Here is a 17,242-nt window from a genome sequence, read left to right as displayed (position 1 = left end):
ATATTTAAAAGCCACTAAGAAATATTCAGTATTTAGAGACTAAATTCTAAAATAAGCCCGGGGTGGAAAACTGAGTTTAATGACCCAGAGAGATGTTATGGGGAGGGAGGTGGGAGGGGGGTTCATGTTTGGGAACGCATGTACACCCGTGGTGAATTCATGTCAATGTATGGCAAAACCAATACAGTATTGTAAAGTAAAAAATAAAATAAAATAAAAACAGAGTACTCTGAAAATTAACCAGTGGCGGGGGGGGGGGGGAGAACCATTGAGGAGATATTGAAATGAATAACTTTTTATCTATGAGACAGAGCTAAAGTTATACATGTAGGAAAATGTACACTTTTCATTGCCCTTATTTTTCAAGAAGACCTAAATGCAACTAAGTTTTTATTTGTAAAAATCAACAATGGATAACTCCTTTATAAAAGTAAAATATACAAGATTAAGAAAGAGAAAAAATAGATAACCACAGCTGTGATGTGAGGGGTTTTAAGACAATAGTACATGAGTCTATACCAGTATATGAGCATCTAGAGTAGAAGTCAGTAACCTTTTCTATGTAAAGAACCAACTCTGAAGGCCTTTGGACTGTTATGTAGTCACTTATATAACAGGAGGGACATTTCCACAGTTTTTACTGATAAAATTCAAAACGTAGTTGTACAGCTTTTTTTTAAATGAAAGACTGCCAACGAGAAGAAGAGAATTTTTCCTTTGGAACAATATCTCACTTAATTGGAGTTAGTTAAAAGTTACTGTTCCTCTCATCAGATTAGATCTAAATGCTCATCTGTAAAAGCTATTCTTAGCTCATAAGCCATACAGAACAGGCGGTGGAAAGGATTTATCCCAGGGTCTTGTGGTTTGCCTACCCCTGACCTAGAGGGAGAAGCCCACTGTTTACTAGTGTTAACGGTGTGAATTGCAAGTTCTGACTGTGGTATAAGAGTAATATAATAATTGGTATAATGACACGATAGCATTATTTGTATATGTATTAGCCCAAATGACTCAAAAAAGACTAAAATCTCTTAAAAGAATTAGAAAGAATTTTGTTAAGGTAGCTGGATATAAGAAAACATGATAACCAGTATACAGGCTCTATCTTAGTAACAATACTAAAAATTGAAATGAAAAAAATTTTACTCATAATGGTGACCAAAAACTATAAAATAGTTAATAAATTGAAAAGGAGATACTTATTTAAAGAGAAAAAAAAGTATAGTAATATTTGTATTAGTTTTAGAGCTGGTAAAGTATCACAGACTGATTGGCTTAAAGCAGCAGAAATTTGTGTCACAGTTCTGGAGGCCAGAAGTCAGAAACTGAGGTACGGCCAGGGCCCTGCTGCCCCCGACACCTGAAGGGCAGTCCTCCTCTGCCTCTCCCTGGCCTCTGCGGACAGCCTTTGGCGCCCCTTGGCCTGCAGTTGCATAACTCGGGTCTGTCTCTGTGATGGCTTGTGCCGTGTGGTCACTGTGTCGGCATATGACCGTTTCAGCACAGTGCTAGGGTGCTGCACAAGGAGCCCTTTCTCTCCAGCGTGATCTCTTCTTAATTAATTACAGCTGCAGCAACCCTGTGTCTAAATAAAGTCTCATTATGAGCTACTAGGGGCTGGTACTTAAATGTTTTCCAGAGGGACACAAGTCGACCCTTAACAATACTGCAGGACATAAAATTAAGACCTGAACAGATAGAAACATACACCATATTCTTTGTTTGAGGTACTTATTAGTATTATTAAAATATCACTTCCAAGTATGAAGTTTACTAATTTTATTTGCATGTATATTTGTATCTTTGGGGCAGAAGGGTGGTATCAGTGAGAACTGGGTAATTTTAAAGTTCATAGAGAAAAATAGATGCCAGAGCCACAACATGGATGGTGGAAATACTCTGTGTCCTATTGGGGCGTGGGTTACAAGAGTATATGTATTTTTCAGAAGCATCAAACTCTATATATGATATTTTTAGATACGTAAATTATATATTAAAGGAAAATATAGTTGTAATTAATAACAGAGAATACACGAAACAATGGTCGTTATAATTCATAATTCCTGTTTGGGTTGAGGGTTGAAGGACTTGATTCTGTGCTAAAGCCGTAGTGTTTTGATAATGAATATTTACAAGTTGCCATCAAGTCAGCATGGCTAACACAGTATGAAATCTCATAAGAATTGACAAATAGATCTGAAAACAGGACTAATGACTTCAGAAATTTATCAGAATAAATGAGAATTTACCACCTGAATATTTCATTAAAGGCAGTAAATTCACTTAAATGGAAAAATAATAAAAGATTAGACTACATACTGGGAGCTAAATAAAGTTGCTGAGTGAGTGAGTGAAAGTTGCTCAGTCATGTCCAACTCTGTGACCCCATGGACTGTACAGTCCATGGAATTCTCCAGACCAGAATACTAGAGTGGGTAGCCTTTCCCTTCTCCAGGGTATCTTCCCAACCCAGGGATTAAACCCAGGTCCCCCACATTGCAGGCAGATTCTTTATCAGCTGAGCCACACGGGAAGCCCAGATAAAGTTGCTATGTAATATCATATTCCAAAAGAAATAGTAAATCAATTCATGATTTAAATTTTTTAAAAAGTTATAGTAAAAATTTAGAAAATTATTCATATAACTGAGTGGTTGAAGTTAAGTTTTCAAAGAAGGTAGGGAAATCTAACAGTGAAAGAAGATGATATTTTTGACCACATGATATTTGTTTTGTATGTCCTTAGTAAAACCAGATTGTGAACTGGGACAAAATATTTGTTACATATAAAACAGAGAGTTTCTATCCAAACTCACAGAACTTGTTAGGAATTCATGAACAGAAGTCAGTTGAAAACCAACTGGAAAAAAAGGCAAAAGGTAAGAAACAGTAAGAACAGAAGATGGAAAACTAGGCAGAATGCTCTTTGACATAAATTGCAGCAATGTCTATTTAGATCCACTTCCTAGAGGAATGAAAATAAAAACAAATAAACAAATGAGACCTAATCAAACTTACAGACTTTTTAACAGTGAAGGAAACTATAAACAGAAACAAAAAGACAACCCACAGAATGGGAGACAGTATCAGCAAATGATGTGACTGTCAAGGGGTTAACCTCCAGAGTACCCAAACTGTTCATGCAACTCAATTTCAAAGAAGCAAACAACCCAGATCTAAATAGACATTTCTCCAAAGAAGACATGTCACCAATGGCCAAAAAGCACATGGAAAGATGCTTAACATCGCTAATTATCACGTTGGTGCTCGGTTGTGTCCGACTCTTTGTGACCCTGTGGACTGTAGCCTGCAGGGTCCTCTGTCCATTGAATTTTTCCAGCAAGAATACTGGAGTGGGTTGCCATTTCCTGTTCCAGGAGATCTTCCCGACCCAGGGATTGAACGTGGCGTCTTTTGCATTGGCAGATGGATTCCTTACCACTGCACCACCTGGGAAGCTAATTATTAGAGAAATGCAAATCAAAACTACAGTGAGGTATCTCCGCACACTGGTTAGAATGGCCTTTATCAAGAAGTCTCCAAACAGTAAATGCTGGCGGACTTCCCTGGTGATCTAGTGGTTTAAAAAAAAAAAAAAATTCACCTGCCAGTACAGGGCATGTGGGTTCAATCCCTGGTCTGGGAAGAGGCCACATGTTGCAGAGCAGCTGAAACTCGTGCGCCACAACTTCTGAAGCCCTCTCAGCCTAGAGCTCGTGCTCCTCAACAGGAGAGGTCACTGCAGCGAGAAGCCCAAGCACCACCACTAGGGAAGACCCACGCACAGTGACAGAGACCCCACGCAGCAAGAAATAAATGCATTCTCAAAGCCTGCTGGAGAGGGCGTGGCGAGAAGGGCCCCTCCCTGCAGTGTTGATGGGAATGTAAGCTGATGCAGCCACTGTGGAGAACACTATAGAGATTGCTTAAAAAACCAGAGCTACTGTATGAGCCAGCAGTCCCACTCCTGGGCGTATATCCAGACAAAAGCTATAATTCAGAAAGATACATGCCACCCCTATGTTCATAGCAGCACTGTTCACAGTAGCCAAGACGTGGAAACAACCTAAATGGCCATTGACAGGGAAATGGAAAAGAGGATGTGGTGTGTATATACAATGGAATATTATTTAGCCATGAAAAGAACAAACTAGTGCCATTTGCAAAAACATGGATGGACCTAGACATTATCATACTTAGTGAAGTAAGTCAGAGAGAGTCAAATATCATAGGATATCACTTATTTGTGGAATCCTAAAAAAAAAAAAGATACAAGGAAACTTACTTACAAACCAGAAACGGACTCACAAGCATAGAAAACAAATTTACCGTTACCAGAGGGGAAAGGTGGTGGGGAGGGATCAATCAGGAGTTCGGGATTAACATATATACACTACTGTATATAAAGTAGAGAAACAGCAAGGTCCTATTGTATAGTACAGGGAATAACTCAGTATTCTATATGGGAGAAGAATCTGAAAAAAAAATAGATTCTCGTATATGTATAACTGAATCACTTTGCTGTGCACCAGAAAATAATACAGCATTGTAAATCAACTCTACTCAAATATAAAATAAAAATTGTTTAAAAGTTAAAAAAAAATAAAAAATTCCCAATGAACATTTGAAAACATCTTCAACCTTTAGCCCACCAGCCTCCTCTGCCATGGGATTTTCCGTGCAAGAATACTAGTGTGAGTTGTCATTTCCTTCTTCAGGGGATCTTCCCAGCCCAGGGTTCCAACCTGCATCTCCTGTGGCTCCTGTATTGGCAGGCAGGTTCTTTACCAGCTGAGCCACTGGGGAGGCTCTTAGCAGCAAAGAAAAGCAAATTAAAGAATATTGTGTCTTTTTCACAAACATAATTTGTAGAGTAAAACCTAATGTGGGAAAGTGGGTTCTCTGATGCCTTGTTGAGATTTTAAATATTATATCTACTTATATAAAGTCATCATAAAATTGTTTGTGAAGATAATCATGTTAATCTGCTTTATAATTTTATACAGAATTCAAGGGACTTATATAGGAAAAGGCTAAAAATATCATTTTCTTTATATCTTTGAGCAGAAAGTTGAAAAAGATAAATAGGTGACTAAGTTTCTTGGAAATAAGATGATGTATAAAGTAATTTTAAACTCTATGAAGTGCTTTTTATTTATGCTTTGATAAACACTTTTTCTCCAGGTGATATAATTTATATATTTTTAGATATTGCTGAATATTCTTTCCCTTACTTTTTAAAGGTTCTTGCATTAGTCTTTGTTCGCAAACTCATGGATCTGTGTTTCACAAAGAGAGAGCTTAGTTGGCTTGATGATCTCATGCCAGAAAGTAAGAAAAAAAAAGAAGACGACAAAAAGAAAAAGGAGAAAGAGGTAAAAAAAAAAGAATTTCAAATGTACACTATTCACTTACTGTTTAATATTGTATACCAAGTAGTAAACACTATTATAGTCACTTCAGTGGGAATCAACTCTTTCAGTCCCCCTAAGAACCTTATTATTAAAAAGTGTTCAGTCGCTCGGTCATGTCCGACTCTTTGCAACCCTGTGGACTGCAGCACGCCAGGCCTCCCTGTCCATCACCACCTCCCAGAGTTTACTCAAACTCATATCCATTGTGGAGAAGGCAATGGCAACCCTCTCTAGAACTCTTGCCTGGAAAATCCCCCTGGATGGAGGAGCCTGGTAGGCTGCAGTCCATCGGGTCGCACAGAGTTGGACATGACTGAGTGACTTTACTTTCAATTTTCACTTTCATGCATTGGAGAAGGAAATGGCAACCCACTCCAGTGTTCTTGCCTGGAGAATCCCCAGGGACAGGGGAGCCTGGTGGGCTGCCATCTATGAGGTTGCACAGAGTCAGACCTGACTGAAGCAACTTAGCAGCAGCAGCAGCAACGTGTCCATTGAGTCAGTGATGCCATCCAACCATCTCATCCTCTGTTGTCCCCTTCTCCTCCTGCCTTCAATCCCTCCCAGCATCAGGGTCTTTTCAGATGAGTCAGCTCTTCGTGTCAGGTGTCCAAAGTATTGGAGTTTCAGCTTTAGCATCAGTCCTTCCAATGAATATTCAGGACTGATTTCTTTTAGGATGGACTGATTGGATCTCCTTGCAATCCAAGGGACTCTCAAGAGTCTTGTCCAACACCACAGTTCAAAAGCATCAATTCTTTGGTGCTTAGCTTTCTTTATAGTCCAACTCTCACATTGATACATGACTATTAGAAAAATTATAGCCTTGACTAAACGGACCTTTATTGGCAAAGTAATGTCTTTGCTTTTTAATATGCTGTCTATTTGGTCATAGCTTTTCTTCCAAGGAGCAAGCGTCTTTTAATTTCATGGCTGTAGTCACCATCTGCAGTGATTTTGGAGCCCCCAAAATATAAAGTCTCTCACTGTTTCCATTGTTTCCCTTTGCCATGAAGTGATGGGACCAAATGCCATGATCTTCGTTTTCTGAATGTTGAGTTTTAAGCCAGCTTTTTCACTCTCCTCTTTCACTTTCATCAAGAGGCTTTTTAGTTCCTCTTCACTTTCTGCCAGAAGGGTGGTGTCATCTGCATACCTGAGGTTATTGATATTTCTCCTGGCGATCTTGATTCCAGCTTGTGCTTCATCCAGCCCAGCGTTTCTCATGGTGTACTCTGTATAGAAGTTAAATAAGCAGGGTGAGAATATACAGCCTTGACATACTCCTTTCCCAATTTGGAACCAGTCTGTTGTTAGATGTCCAGTTCTAACTGTTGCTTCCTGACCTGCATACAGATTTCTCAAGAGGCGGTTCAGGTGGTCTGGTATTCCCATCTCTTGAAGAATTTTCCACAGTTTATTGTGATCCACACAGTCAAAGGCTTTGGCACAGTCAATAAAGCAGAAATAGATGTTTTTTCTGGAACTCTCTTGCTTTTTCGATGATCCAGCAGATGTTGGCAATTTGATCTCTGGTTCCTCTGCCTTTTCTAAAACCAGCTTGAACATCTGGAAGTTCATGTTTCACGTATCGTCCAAGCCTGGCTTGGAGAATTTTGAGCATTACTTTAAAAAGTGTGTGTACTTTTATTATTTCCAGTTTACAAATAAGGAAACAGAGAGATTAATAAGTAAACTGTCCTAAACACAGGCTCTTACCCATTTTACCAACTTGCCCTCAGCCCTTACACAGAGATACTTCAGAAAAATTACATATGATATGTATGTAAATCAACAGTCAGAAGAATTTACCAGTATTAAAACATAGATAGCACAGAATAATTCTACATCACAGTCTTCCATCTAACATAACCTTAAATATACATGAGTACAAAATTTTAACCGCATTTTAATAATCTGGCATATATAAGGACAAAAGTGACATTAAGTAGATATCTTTTTATAGAAAATGTAGTAAAATTTTAGTTTTTATATTCAATATTATGTACCCTTAGTTGATTTGTATACTGAGATTTACCTGAATACTCTATACTGAATTTGAATTTTTTAACAACCAGCTCAGTACTGCAACCAATTATGAAGGGCACATAGACACTTGAGTTATGTAGCATAGATGATTCTGTTGAATTCAGTGCCTCAGTTCATTTGCCCAGTCAGAATATTGTTTGAAAATTAAAGATAAGATAATATATTTTTAAAAGTTGTAGTCCTATTTAAATAGATCTCAAAATTGCTGGGGTTTTTTTTCCTAATTTTTGAGAGAAATTAGCACAATTTATAACTTGTTTTGCATAGTATTTATGAAAAAGCATTTACTAAAGTTGCAGACAAATGCTTTTAGAAACTTGTTGGCATTTTTTCATGGTTTGATTATTCAGTGCTGATTTATGGCAAAATTCCTGGTTTTATGTTTACTTTTAAATAAAAATTGTGACTTTTTAATGAGGATATTAATTGTGAAACAGTTAAATTGAGTCTACAAAATTTTTAAGAATTTTGTTTCCTTCAAGGCTATATATATATATATATATATGTAAAAATAAGCTTTTGATGATTTTTCAAATAGGATATAATTTATTTATAAAATAGGTAAAATTGCTTGCTTATTACTTCCTATGTCGCTTAGAATAAGGTCATTTGCATATCACAGAACAAAAGTAGAGCTGCCTTAAACACAAGAGTTTTTTCTTTTTGTCCTGTAAAAGGAATCTTGAAAGTTAAGTGACCTTGTGTGCTGGTTCTGCAGTTGTCAGGAACTCTGTTAGTTTCTCCCAGCCCAGCGTAGACTTTCCATCCTCAGCATCCCGCGATGGGTCAGAGCGCCTGCTGAGCATGAGCTGCATTAGCAGCAGAGTCAGAGACAGTGGGAGGCAGTGGCGGCGGCCCCACCGTGCTACCCAGAAATGGCATCCAGGAGGTTCCACTGGCACCCCACTGAGCTGCAGGGAGTGCTGAGAAATTTAGGTTTTATTGGTTTTTAATCTTACATTGTTTTTGTTAAAACCAGGTGCATTGTCACCCCCAAGCTGTGGGATTTCTTTTAGTAAGACAGGTGCTCTCTCCGCGTCTCCATCCTCATTAGGATTGTGTCATGATTTGGGTTCATGTTTCTTAGCTTAGGTGTTCTTGACTTGAGGGGATGCTCAGAAAAGGGGCTGCTGCTGGCAACGTATGGCCTGTTGTACCTCCACCATAGACAGGACTGGCTCCCAGGACAAGCAGTTGTTTGGCTCTTAATGTCAGTATTGCTGAGACTGAGAAACCCCATCTTATCCAGGTGAGGTTTTGCTTATATTGTATTGTAATGAGAGCCATGAGATTTCGCACAATTCTGTTGCTCATTGTACATGGCGTGTATGTGCTCAGTCATGTCTGACTCTGCAACCCCATGGCCTGTACCTGGCCAGGCTCCCTTGTCCATGCAATTTTCTAGGCAAGAGTACTGGAGTGGGTTACCAATTCCTTCTCCAGGGGATCTTTCCAACCCAGGGATTGAACCCCCATCTTGTGTCTCCTGCATTGGCAGGCAGGTTCTTTACCACTTGCACCACCTGGGAAGCCCCCTCTCATTGTATACCTGTGTAATAGTTGATAATAAAGTTTATGGCGACTTGCCTGGCAGTCCAGTGGTTAGGACTCTGCACTTCCAATAGTCAGAGAACTAGGATCCCATGTGCTATGTGGAGTCGCCAAAAGTAATGCTAATAAAATTTATGTAGCTAAATTGATATTTAAATAGTTCTAAGAGACATTGCTGCATGGCATCACCGACTTGCTAGATGTGAATTTGAATGAACTCCGGGAGTTGGTGATGGACAGGAAGGCCTGGCGTGCTGCGATTCATGGGGTCGCAAAGAGTTGGACACGGGTGAGTGACTGAACTGAACAGACATTTCTTTGCCAACAAAGGTCCATCTAGTTAAGGCTATGGTTTTTCCAGTAGTCATGTATGGATATGAGAGTTGGACTGTGAAGAAAGCTGAGCGCTGAAGAATTGATGCTTTTGAACTGTGGTGTTGGAGAAGACTCTTGAGAGTCCCTTGGACTGCAAGGAGATCCAACCAGTCCATTCTAAAGGAGATCAGCCCTGGGATTTCTTTGGAAGGAATGATGCTAAAGCTGAAACTCCAGTACTTTGGCCACCTCATGTGAAGAGTTGACTCATTGGAAAAGACTCTGATTCTGGGAGGGATTGGAGGCAGGAGGAGAAGGGGATGACAGAGGATGACATGGGTGGATGGCATCAATGACTCGATGGACGTGAGTTTGGGTAAACGCTGGGAGTTGGTGATGGACAGGGAGGCCTGGAGTGCTGCGATTCATGGGGTTGCAAAGAGTCGGACATGACTGAGCGAATGAACTGAACTGAACTGAATGATTAACTCCCAGAGATGGAAGTTATAACCCTTAAAAATTAATCTTTACAAGTGATTGTTTTCACCTTGTGTTACAAGTATGTGTTCATAATAATAAAATGAAATTTTCAGTCATGGAAAGTTAAATAGTGTCAATTTGGTTGTCAACATATGTCAATATAGATGTTGATATATTAATTGGTCCTGGAAATATTCTGGGAAAAGTCACCTCTTCACGTCTGTTCTTTCAAGGAAGCTGAGCGAATGCTGCAAGCTGGTGAAGACACTGTGCACCTTCCATTTGAAGGGGGAAGCCTCCTGCAGATTCCAGTGAAGGCGCTAAAGTACAGGTGAGATGCAGCTTTGCATTCTAGAATGTGCTTCATTCACACAACAGGTGCATGAATGAGCCATGCGGTGTGTCTCTACAGTCATGATGTCTGGTTTTAAACGATGACAAACACTGCACCTGGCGTGTAGGCTGAAGGAGGGCTTCCTGCAGGTGGAAGAGGAAGTTGCTCCCTCCTTCCCCTCCCGCTGACAGCAGCAGGATAGAGCTGGTAGGGAGAGACCTCGGCCTCCACGTCCAGCAGAGATTGTCCTGTTGTTCTCACTCCTTCTGTTTCAGTGAAGTTTAATCCCAGTCTTAGGATACTCCCATGCTCTCAGTAGTACAACTTTATTTTTTTCCCTTGCCCTCATTATGACGGAGGTTGGTGCGTGCTGGAAAATAACGCTTGTAATCCATCTTTGGATGACCTTCCCACAGGTGACAGTGTTTAGAGGCCCTGGAACTCTCCTTCGGTTTTCAAAGGTATCATCTGCCCATTGCCAGTGAGGGCTCATACTAGGGAAAAATTAATGTTTATCATGTATAGTTTATCATACATGATTTTGGCAATTTGTATTAAAATCTATGAACTAAATATAGAGGTTGGGAAATGTAAGCTTTTTTTTAGCTTTAAAAACTTCTATGATTAATAAATTTATTTATGTTAATTGGAGGCTAATTACTTTTTAAATATTGGTTTGGCCGTACATCAACATGAATCCGCCATGGGTGTACACATGTTCCCCATCCTGAACCCCCCTCCCACCTCCCTCCCAGTACCATCCCTCTGGGTCATCCCAGTGCACCAGTCCCAAGCATCCTGTATCATGCATCAAACCTGGACTGGCGATTCATTTCACATATGATATTATACACGTTTCAATGCCATTCTCCCAGATAATCCCACCCTCTCCCTCTCCCACGGAGTCCAAAAGACTGTTCTATACATCTGTGTCTCTTTTGCTGTCTCACATACAGGGTTATTGTTACCATCTTTCTAAATTACATATATATGTGTTAGTATACTGTATTGGTGTTTTTCTTTCTGGCTTAGAGGCTCCGGTTTCATCCACCTCATTAGAACTGATTCAAATGTATTCTTTTTAATGGCTGAGTAATACTCCATTGTGTATATGTACCACAGCTTTCTTACCCATTCATCCGCTGATGGACATCTAGGTTGCTTCCATGTCCTGGCTATTATAAACAAGGCTGCGATGAACATTGGGGTACATGTGTCTCTTTCAGTTCTGGTTTCCTTGGTGTGTATGCCCAGCAGTGGGATTGCTGGGTCATATGGCAGTTCTATTTCCAGTTTTTTAAGGAGTCTCCACAGTTCTCCATAGTGGCTATACTAGTTTGCATTCCCATCAATAATGTAAGAGGGTTCCCCTTTCTCCACACCCTCTCCAGCATTTATTGCTTGTAGACTTTTGGATAGCAGCCGTTCTGACTGGCGTGAAATGGTACCTCATTGTGGTTTTGATTTACATTTCTCTGATAATGAGTGATGTTGAGCATCTTTTCATGTGTTTGTTAGCCATCTGTATGTCTTCTTTGGAGAAATGTCTGTTTAGGTCTTTGGCCCATTTTTTATTGGGTCATTTATTTTTCTGGAATTGAGCTGCAGCAGTTACTTGTATATTTTTGAGATTAATTCTTTGTCAGTTGCTTCATTTGTTATTATTTTCTCCCATTCCGAAGGCTGTCTTTTCACCTTGCTTATAGTTTCCTTTGTTATGCAGAAGCTTTTAATTTTAATTAGGTCCGATTTGTTTATTTTTGCCTTTGTTTCCAATATTCTGGGAGGTGGGTCATAGAGGATCCTGCTGTGATTTATGTCAGAGAGTGTTTTGCCTATGTTCTCCTCTAGGAGTTTTATAGTTTCCGGTCTTAACGTTTAGATCTTTAATCCATTTTGAGTTTATTTTTGTGTATGGTGTTAGAAAGTGTTGTAGTTTCATTCTTTTACAAATGGTTGTGACCAGTTTTCCCAGCACCACTTGTTAAAGAGATTGTCTTTTCTCTGTTGTGTATTCTTGCCTCCTTTGTCAAAGATAAGGTGTCCATAGGTGCATTGGTTTATCTCTGGGCTTTCTATTTTGTTCAGTCGATCTATATTTCTGTCTTTGTGCCAGTACCGTACTATCTTGATGACTGTGGCTTTGTAGTAGAGCCTGAAGTCAGGCAGGTTGATTCCTCCAGTTCCATTCTTCTTTCTCAAGATTGCTTTGGCTATTCGAGGTTTTTTGTATTTCCATACAAGTTGTGAAATTATTTATTCTAGTTCTCTGAAAAATACTGTTGGTAGCTTGATAGGGATTGCATTGAATCTATAGATTGCTTTGAGTAGTATACTCATTTTCACTATATTGATTCTTCCAATCCATGACCATGGTATATTTCTCCATCTATTAGTGTCCTCTTTGATTTCTTTCACCAGTGTTTTATAGTTTTCTATATGTAGGTCTTTTGTTTCTTTAGGTAGATACATTCCTAAGTATTTTATTCTTTTTGTTGCAATGGTGAATGGAATTGTTTCCTTAGTTTCCCTTTCTATTTTCTCATTATTAGTGTGTAGGAATGCAAGAGATTTTTCTGTGTTGGTTTTATATCCTGCAGCTTTACTATATTCATTGATTAGCTCTAGTAATTTTCTGGTGGAGTCTTTAGGGTTCTCTATGTAGAGGATCATGTCATCTGCAAACAGGGAGAGTTTTACTTCTTCTTTTCCAATTTGGATTCTTTTTATTTCTTTTTCTGCTCTGATTGCTTGCCCAAAACTTCCAAAACTATGTTGAATAGTAGTGGTGAGAGTGGGCATCCTTGACTTGTTTCTGACTTTAGGGGAAATGCTTTCAATTTTTCATCATTGAGGATAATGTTTGCTGTGGGTTTATCATATATAGTTTTTATTATGTTGATGTATGTTCCTTCTATTCCTGCTTTCTGGAGAGTTTTTATCATAAATGGATGTTGAATTTTGTCAAAGGCTTTCTCTGCATCTATTGAGATAATCATATGGCTTTTATTTTTCCATTTGTTAATGTGGTGTATTACATTGATTGATTTGCAGATATTGATTAATCCTTGCATCCCTGGGATAAAGCCCATTTGGTCATGGTGTATGATCTTTTTAATGTGTTGTTGGATTCTGATTGCTAGAATTTTGTTAAGGATTTTTGCATCTATGTTCATCAGTGATATTGGCCTGTAGTTTTCTTTTTTTGTGGCATCTTTGTCAGGTTTTGGTATTAGTGTGATGGTGGGCTCATAGAATCAGTTTGGAAGAAAAACTTCTGTGATTTATTTACACTTCTGATTCATCTGTATACTTATACTGTTTACAAACAGCCATATATAGTACAGAAATCAGTTTTAGAAGGTATATAGGTTCCTTCCTTGACCAGTGAATGGAAAATGTTGTTAATATCTAATTATCTTGCTTCAACCTTTTTTCATTTTTAACTTTATAGTCTTTACAGAGGTCACATTTGGACTCTATGTGTTGATTAGGTTTGGCAATGAATTCACAAGCATTTTTCTCTAATACTTTTTACTATTAATTTTTATCATGGGTATCCTTTGTCACCTTTCATGATTTTCCCTCAAATTTGTATGTATCTTAAATGCCAAGTATAAACATTTTGCTATATCCATGTTTAGTGCTCTGCTTCTCTAGATTCTGTAAATGTTTGTTAAATGAATCAACGTATTGACTTTGTGCCAAAAAGAGTGTGCAAGTGAAAGTGTTAGTTGCTTATTTGTGTTTGACATTTGCAACCCCACAAAGTGTAGCCCACCAGGCTCCTCTGTCTATGGAATTCTCTAGGTGAGAATACTTGAGTGGGTTGCCATTCCCTTCTCCAGGTGATCTTCCTGACCTGGGGATAAAATTCAGGTCTCCTGCATTGGAGGCAGATTCTTTAGTGTCTGAGCCTCCAGGGAAGTCCAAAAAGAGTATAGAAACTGCCATGGTGGTTACTGGTGACTCAGCAGTTTGCTGAGATGCTGGCCACTCAATTTCTGTAGGATCTACATTAGCTTTTCCTTATCATGATCACACATGGACTTTGACAGATATAAGTGGAGTCCATACTTATACTTTCTGATATTTAACAAAAAGAATGGGTATACGTGCGTACATTTACTTTGTCTAATGATGACATGAGCCATGATTAATGCCATTTTGCTTAAAACTTGAACATCCAGAATGCCAGGAATTGGCTGACCTGTTTGTCTGCCAGGCCTTTAAGGCTGCCTGCTTTGGATATGTTTGTGTGTGTGTTAGTCACTTAGTCATGTCCGACTCTGCAACCTCACAGACTGTAGCCCGCTGGAATTCTCCAGGCATGAATACTTTGGGTGGGTAGCCATTCCCTTCTCCAAGCTTTGGATTATATGCCGTAAAAATGAAGTAAGATAACTTAGCAACATAGGAAAGCATTTGGAAACCGTAAAGTCCTACAAAATATGAAAATAATTTATTGAATGTAGACAAAATTTTTTCCATCTAGTTTTTACTCTGGAGGAAAACAAAATGTCTATTTTCTTCAGAGGGGGAGTCTCAATTTCTACTAATGGGAAAGTAGAGAAGAAACATTTAGAACCTAGAAAGTGTTTCAAGAATTTCTCTCTTCAATTATTGGAAGTTGGCAACTGGGCAAAGAAACATTTTCTTGGGGTAGACCGGGTCTCAGGTACCGCCATGGTGAATCTGGGTGTCCAGATGTGTGTGCTTGTAGAAACTTGTTAAAGTGGCCTTGGAGACTTTCCAGTGATTCTGTCACTGATTTTTAGTCTTACATCATCAATGATATGCAGACTTAACGTGTGAACAAAGGACTGCTCCATAGCCCTTTATAACCTGGCTGCCACCACAGTGTTAATTTAACATCTGTTTTGACATTTGTATTCATTGTTTGTTTGCATGAAATATTTTTCTTTGGGTGAAGAAAAAGGGCTTGCAAGTGTATTTCTATTAACTTCCTAGTATTTTCATGTTACTTGCGACTGACAGCCTTAAGCTCCAATTTATTTATGGATGTCTTCTTTACTGGACTTGGGGCTTTGAGGTAATTTTTGCAGTATTTCATAGAGACACAGTATAATTACATTTGTTTCTTACAATGAAAGAAGTATTTTGTTCTTTGGATTTTGATAAATTTTATATATTAGTAGTAACACTTTGAGGCTACCATATTACTGATATGGTAATAAACAGCTAAAAGTGGTACTGACAAACCTTTTGGTATTTTATCTTCTGAAGCATTTTAATTTCTAATTTTAAACCATCCAATTTCCCAGAATTCTTTTTAATGATTTGTAAAAACTTTGAAATTTTAAATCCTAGTTGTCACTTTTCTTGATGTACTTTAGATAGTTGTTTGCTGCAACTGAAATTTGTGCAGATTATAAAAGTTTTCTAATTGACTTGACGCTGTATCACTTTTTATATTTAAAAGCACATTAATATATTCTTTCTTGTTATTTTAATAGTATACTTATAGCCAGGATAATCACCTTTGAGCATCATTGCCAAGTTAATTAGTGTCAGTCCTAGTTTTGATTATAAGGAAAGATGCAGTTCCTCATGAGACGTTTATGATAGAACTCCAAAGTAGTGATATCTTGCTGGACCTTGGTTTAAGTGCATGGCAAAGACTTTTCTCAGTTTTAAGTTGATGAAAGCAAATATTATGTAGATAATAAGAATGACAGTATTAATGCTTTTGCAAGTACTGAATACTAACCAGAAAGTGTGTTTGTTCTTCAGTGTTGATCCCTCAGTTGTTAACATATCAGATGAAATGGCCAAAACTGCACAGTGGAAGGCACTGTCCATGAACACTGAGAATGCCAAAGTAACCAGACCTAACCCGAGGTAGCCGTAACAATTTATGCATTTTCTAACTGTAGTGACTTCTAGTTTACTTATGGATAGCTATTTAGGAAACCATTCAATTTAACTCAGTTTACGTAATTTATATTCTCCTTATTTAACAAAACAACATTTTTTTCTTCTTCTCCTTCTTCCTCTGTCCATCATTTTACTGTGTACTGGAGCAGATATGGGTACTGACTTTTTTGTTGTTATTTTTTAAATTTATAGTTACCGGCTTCAAAAAAAAAGGAATTGGCGTTATATTGTAACAAAAATAAATATATACATATGGAGTAAATATATAAAATATCAGAAACCATATAAAGAAAAAGAATTACTAGGGGTTGAATACTAAAATAGAATGCTGCCTCAGTTATGCTCTGATGGTCCCCCCAGAAATATACCTTGTTTTGCCTTGTTTCAGCCTGCTATATCTTCTGATGAGGTAAACCTTTTCCTAGGAGATACTTGTAGGAAATTTAATCCATGATTGTGAAGGGCATTTAGTTTTATAGTGAACCATGTATTACACAACTGTTTCATAACCCCTTATGTTTCTTGTTATGTAATAACTCTTGTTTTCTTTCTCCCTCACTTTAAGACCTAAACTTCAGGAATTCTGACTTGATAATCATTAGTACTTTAATCCCTCATGTCTCTGGAGAAATTAGGTATTATCCTGTAGAATACTCAGTCATTCAGAGTCAACAGAAACTTACATTGTGTATACTGTGTTCCAGACACTGTGTTAGACGTATATGCTGTGTTAGACTGTATATGCAGCTTGGTGTCAGATTAAGACTTCCAGGCAAGCAGTCACAAATTTTTCTCCATCTTTCTCTGCCTCCTTTAGAATTTTGCTTCTGCTTAATCTTTGTTACCAGGTTTTTTTTTTTTTTTTTTTTTTTTGCTTTTCTCCCATCATTTCTTGAGTTTTAATTCTCTAAGCTAGACTGTTTCCTTCACTTATATGTATGATCTCAAAGTTTTAAAGTTAAACTGTTTGTCATTTTGGATTATTTCATGCAACCCAAATTTCACTAGATGCTCTTTTAGCTTTTAGCCATTTTCAACTCCTGTCAGCACCCCTGGCCCACAGCGTTAGTATCAAGACCTTAGACTAATATCATTTTGTCTTTTGTAAGTACTTCTGCCTTTCATTCAGGTTGCCCCTCAATTCAAAATAGCTTAGGAGGAAAGAGAATGTTTTGTTATGTTGTTCAACAGAAGAATGC

General features: G+C 38.2%; 1 protein-coding gene across 4 annotated transcripts in view; it reads left to right on the top strand.

The window, feature by feature from the left end:
• The window catches only part of SLC4A7 (solute carrier family 4 member 7), a 124,682-nt gene that overhangs the window by 102,651 nt on the left and 4,789 nt on the right, over window positions 1-17,242 (top strand). For 2 of the 4 annotated variants that reach the window (XM_018067218.1, XM_018067222.1), the window contains 3 exons: window positions 5,246-5,377; window positions 10,045-10,142; window positions 15,900-16,007. In XM_018067218.1, the coding sequence (XP_017922707.1) occupies window positions 5,246-5,377; window positions 10,045-10,142; window positions 15,900-16,007 (338 nt within the window). Of the gene's footprint in view, window positions 1-5,245; window positions 5,378-8,552; window positions 8,832-10,044; window positions 10,143-15,899; window positions 16,008-17,242 lie in introns of those variants that run through there. The other 2 variants (XM_018067219.1, XM_018067221.1) reach the window with 2 other exon arrangements.

The sequence above is a fragment of the Capra hircus genome, chromosome 22 (genome assembly GCF_001704415.2).
Source record: "Capra hircus breed San Clemente chromosome 22, ASM170441v1, whole genome shotgun sequence".
In the NCBI taxonomy this organism is placed as follows: Eukaryota; Metazoa; Chordata; class Mammalia; order Artiodactyla; family Bovidae; genus Capra; species Capra hircus.
The sequence above is the reverse complement of the archived record's forward strand: the minus strand, read 5'-3'. Positions and strand labels throughout refer to the sequence as shown.